At 56.5% G+C, this 5514-nt stretch overlaps 1 protein-coding gene across 1 annotated transcript in view; it reads left to right on the forward strand.

Annotated features, from left to right (window-relative positions):
* AFDN (afadin, adherens junction formation factor) overlaps positions 1–5514 on the forward strand; it is a gene marked incomplete at its 5' end in the record, with an annotated part of 80927 nt that overhangs the window by 17015 nt on the left and 58398 nt on the right. The window contains 3 exon segments of the mRNA XM_014586389.1: positions 207–318; positions 1381–1548; positions 4303–4347. Of these exon segments, the coding sequence (XP_014441875.1) occupies positions 207–318; positions 1381–1548; positions 4303–4347 (325 nt within the window).

Here is a 5514-nt window from a genome sequence, read left to right on the forward strand (position 1 = left end):
CACACACACACACACACACACACACACACACATATACACACGCGTGCTTGCAGAGCTGGGTCGATGTAGTCCCAACCCCCCCACACACACACACACACGCGTGCTTGCAGAGCTGGGTCTATGTAAGTCCCACCGTGATCATCTCACCCGGGGACGTGACGAGCCCGCTGCGCCCTGCCAGGCCTGCTCACAGCTGCCGTTTTCAGGTGATGCTTCCTCCTGGGGCTCAGCACTCTGACGACAAAGGTGCTAAAGAAGTCATTCTGGACGACGACGAGTGTCCCTTGCAGATCTTCAGGGAGTGGCCGAGCGATAAAGGTAGGAGCAGCCCGTGTCGGGACCTCTGTCCCCTGTGAGCCCTGCGGCGTGCACACGAGAGCTTTCGGGGCCTGCCGTGCAGCCTGCCCTGCCCGGGTGGACGGGTCCAGGCCGGAGCGTCCCCGGCGGGTTGCCCATCCCACGGCCGCACTTGCTCATTCGAGCCCCGTGGAGGCAGTCAGCAGGTGGGCCCACGGCCTGCTGCACAGTGATGGGCCGTGGGAGGTGCTGGCACTGGCCACGGCGGCACGTCTTCCACACGTTGCACGCCGACCGCCTACCGTCCTGAGATACCCGTAATTTAGTCCTCACGCGGTTTCCTCTGGCTGTTTCCAAGCAGCGCACGCTCACAGCTGTTTGATAAGTAGTTTTCTTTCAGGTTCATGTAAGTTAACTGCTGCTCATAGAGGGTTTCTGCTTTGATGAGGACACACAACGTTATTGCCAGTTAATTGTGTTCATGTTGGAGGTAGATTAGTAGTTTACAAAACAAAGAACCTCCACAGAGACCCCTTTCTTTCTTTTTTTTTAACTTTTATTTTTTTTTAAGAGGTTTATGCTATAGGGCGTGTGCGCTCACCAGAGAGGGAGAGACGGAGAGACAGAAAGCGAGAAATAATCCCCCAGGGGGAATGGCCACGCCGCAATCCCTTCTCCTCCCTTCTCCTCTCGGGATCTTGGGCACGCACACACGTGCAAGTCTGAGTTAAGTCAGCTGAGACGCAGAAGTACCAGGCCCTAGTATGTTTGCGTGTGTATAGACACAGCTACACACGTTAGTGTGTGTGAGTGAATGCCCATTCATTATTTTTAAGGTAACATTGGATGGTTTCCAAGTGTGCGATGCCTTAGTAGCTGTTAATTTAACCTTTGGGAATGGTTTGTTGGGGTGTTCGCAGCACACCAAGCAACTGTTATTTCTCTCTCGAATGAAGTGTAACTGTGCAAGCCAGACACACCTGGCTAGAGTGACTTCTGCGGGGTGTCCTCGAGCAGTGGCCAGTCAGATGGCCATCCACACTGCCTTGAAGCTGGTTGATGATTTGCAATGTTATGCCCTAGGGATTTTAGTCTTCCAGTTGAAGAGGAGGCCTCCAGACTACATCCCAAAGAAGATGAGGAAACCCGCGGAAGGGAAGGTGCCGAAGGGGAGGGAGCGAGCCGAGGGGTCGGGCTACAGCTCCTCCCTCCCCGCTGAGAAGCTGCCCTACTTGGTGGAGCTGAGTCCAGGTGAGTGGGCTGCTCCGGGACTGAGCACGCCAGTGGTTGTAAACGTGTGTACTTCAGAGTGACCTAAAGTAGGCTTGCTAGTGACCTAGACTGTATTTAAAAACAAAACCTCCTAAGATACCATTTCTTTAAAAAAAAAAAAAATTGAAGGTTATGGAACATACACATTCTTGCATGATAGTAAAGCTCACGTGTAGAGAAGGAAGTGCTAAGAAAATCTGAATTATGTGTGGCGTTTTAGGGCGTTTTAGATGACTCATTCCTTTCCTTTTCCCCTAAAGTGTTACTTAAGTAATCTACCCAAGATGACAAGCTGAATTCACTCCTGAGGGCAGGTGTGTGCACATGCAGGGTCGACAAAAGGTCTCTATGTTCTACAGTTTATCTAAGAAGTGGTTCTTAGGAAGGGGAAGACTATTTGATCTTAAAATGATAACTAAGTATTTTAATGTTAATTCTGTATCTCTAAATGCTTAGCTTGCTGAACTCTAATGAGCTAAAGTTGTCATAAGCTAAATAACCCTTAGGTAGAAAAGTGTAGTGACGGTTTTTCTTTTTCAAACTTTTTAAACTTTCTATTGTGGGGGGTGCAAGCACCCCCAGTGGAGTCTTATGCCAGTCACCTCCCGAGCCCTCCAGCCAGCAAGGATGACAGGCACACGCAGTTGACCTGGGAACCGAATCCCAACCTTCCACGTGGCTTCTAGCCTCGCCAAGAGTCAGGTTGCATCACTGTGGCTGGGCACTCCGACGTCCTTGAGCTGCTGTGTACACGTGCGCCCTGTGCAGCGTGTGTGCTGGGCACCCCGACGTCCTTGAGGAGCTGCTGTGTACACACGCGTCCTGTGCACCCTGAGGTCCTTGAGGAGCTGCTGTGTACATGCGCGCCCTGTGCAGCATGTGTGTGCAGAGAAGTGTACCCTGTGTGACTGATCACTCAGCTGAAATGGCATCGTATGTGCAAGGGCGTTACGTGAAGATCAGAGTATTGGATGCCTCGCCCCAGACCGCATTTCAGTAAAGCCAACTAGCAGTCCTGGAAGAAGGCGACAGGAAAGAGGACCAGTTAGAGCGTGGGAGGCTCCCTGGGCAGTAAGCACAGTTATACAGAGAGTGGAAGGTTCCCTCGGCAGTAAGCGTGTTTCCTCTTTGGTTCGTGAGAGTTTCTTTTTGTTTACAAGGTTGGTTTAGCTTCTTAAAATCCTCGGCCCTGTCATTACCTGGCGAGGGGCTAGGGCGGAGGTGCATGTGCCCACAGTCCTGGGCTGCAGACGAGCCTGAGAGGAACAGAGCAGAGTGGGGTCCCCGGGACAGCGCCCCTTCGCAGGCGGTGCTGTGCTCTGGCGGTGCTCCTCGCTCTTCCCACGTTTGAGGACTTTCTGGCCCTGAGCAGCTGCAGCCAGGGTTCTGCTCGCTGCCCCCCTGGTGTGCGCTGGGCGGTCCGCGTGGTTCTCGGCGTGGTGCGGAAATGTGGCCCAGGGCACTGTATGTGAAAGATGAGAGCCCAGAGCTGCTGGGTGTCGGGCACAGGGAGAGGACCATCGTTTCAGACTCACAGTTCTTGGGGTCTTCCTTGGGGGCTGGGCATTAAATACGGGAATCTAACGATCTCGTCCTCCAAAGCCGAATTTTCGAGGACTGATGAGCATTAGCCTTAGTTCTGATCGATGGTAGTTGACAGAGTAGTTTTCAGATGAATCGCGGAAGTTGACAGGATGAGGATCCACTTATTTGACAAACCCCAGTAAGCGCGTGTGTGGGCCTCGCGTGAGCGGACAAGCCCACAGCCTCATGCGTGTGTCCTCGTGGCACTGGTGTGCGGTACTGCAGCTTCCCAGGCACTCAGGCAGCAGGCGCTGTCCTTGCGGCAAGGTGGCCGAGGTGCTGCATGCGCCCCGGACGCTGGCACGGCGCCTCCTGCACGGCCAGGTCCCCCAGCACTCAGCCCTCCCACTTTGCTGACGTCTACACGTTTGCTTTAGGCTCTGCGGCAGGTCGGGGCAGGAGGTGTTACAGTGGCTCCTGCCTCCCTGCAAGCCCTGCACCAGGAAGTGGTCAGGGTTAGGTCAGAGCTGCCCTGCCCCTGTCCCCATGGTGGCTGCCTGGAACCCGCCCTGCTGGTCACGGGGACGCTCCCTCAAGAGCGCGTGGGCGTCGGGGCAGGCCGGATGCCAGACCAGGCCCTTTCTGGCACCGTAGCCGTGTTCTCCATGGGCCGTGGTGTGTTTTCTGGGTTTCTTTGCTGACTGCTCACTGTTGGCGTGCTGGGCGGAAGTGGCCTCTTTCCTGTGGGTGCCAACACTCGCACACGCGGGTTCACTGCTTCCACTGGGCACAGCGTCAGCCACGCCCCTGTCCTCCGTGTCGAGGCCCCACTAGGCGTGGGTAGGTGGCTTGGTGACGTGGGCACACGCTTGTACTGTCTGGAGGACTGGGGAGTCGGGCTGTTATTTTGTTGTCCCTTCTGTGTGGGTGGTAGCCTCTCTGGTCACCTCACTGCTGCTGTCCTGCCTGGTGACCCTGGTCATCTTGCCACGCCGTGGCGGTCCCTGTAGCTCCCAGACACGGGCCGGGCACTCGCGCTGTCTTGTCCTCACAGCTCTGAACACTGGTGGGTAAAATGTACCTTTTCTTCCTCTGGAACGCGCCTCACGGAGCTCACCCTCTGCGTCTTCTCCCTCCCTCTCCCGTGTGCTCTGCATGGTCTGTGCTGCTGCCGCCGCCTTCACCTGGGTCCCGGCATGCACCTCCCAGGGAGAAGGGACCACTTTGCCTACTCCAGCTACCGCACCTCCGAAGGTAACCCATGCTTCCTCCTACTTGGTTACTCATGCGAGCGCGGACTTGGTGGTGCAGCGGGCCCACTGCGGGGCCTGTGCGTGAGTGCGAGGACGGCCGCTTCTTTAAAGAAACGGAGCGTGCTTCTGCTCACTCGTTCCTACGAAGTGTTCCGCACTCAGAATTCCTTGCATGTACTGGGAGCATGCTTCGAGTCTCACGGGTGTTTTCCCGAATTTACCCGGTTCTCCCTGGGAGCCCCAAAGGCTCCCGCAGAACCAGCTCCATGCACCGATGTGCTGCAGACACTGCAGGGCCCTGTCCTGGTGGGGGTGCTCTGCGTGTGCCTCACCGCGAGCCCAGGGGTGGTGGTCTGTGCTGGAAGGACGGCACGTCGGCCAGGAGAGATGACTGGGACCGCGCTGAGCCAAGGGGCGTCCAGGCTGGAGCTGTGGACAGCGATGTTATGTCGGCTGCCACCGCGAGAGGACACAGCCCATCTAGTAAGGGAAGGATGGTGGGCTGCCACGCAGGGTCAGACACTGGCCCACGTCATCCAGCTCTGTTGCCCCGTCCCCGTCCCTGCCCCACCACAGAACTGACAGCAGTTAGCCAGTGGCTCCCATCCCTGTTGTGAAGCAGCAGAGGAGACCAGGGAAGCGCTTGTTTCTGCTCTGTGGTCGTGGAGCGAGGAGGAGGGGTCCGGAGCCGCCCTGGGTCTCGCTCTTCACACTTCCGAATCTCCAGTGTAGACAGCCATACCGCTTCACTGGGTCACCAGAGGCCTTGCAGAAGCCTTCAGAATTCAGGAAGGTTTCTGTGGGAATTTTTCTTTCCTCCTAAACAGACGTAAATGTCAGGTTCATGCGTTCCCAGCCTTGTAATGAGATCACTGTTCTCCATGGGGGTTACCAGCCCACGTTGCTTCTCATGTAATTTACCCGTGCGACTCTGTGTGACTGTTGTGTTTTCTTCGTCTCTGCAGTTTGTGCGGTTAGCACGTTAGGTCTTTGTGGATGGTGTGCTGGGCCTGTGCACAGGTGGGCAGTGGTGCCCTGGGAGGGACAGGGGACTGCCACCCCTCGGAGAAGCCCTGAGGACCGCAAGGCCCCCAGCAGGCCAGGGGGTAGCTGGAAAAGCAGCCGCCCCTAGCCAGCGAGCAGCAGCGCCGGCAGCTCCCGGGAGCGG

Source organism: Tupaia chinensis, unplaced genomic scaffold (assembly GCF_000334495.1).
Source record: "Tupaia chinensis unplaced genomic scaffold, TupChi_1.0 Scaffold000132_1, whole genome shotgun sequence".
Classification (NCBI taxonomy): Eukaryota; Metazoa; Chordata; class Mammalia; order Scandentia; family Tupaiidae; genus Tupaia; species Tupaia belangeri.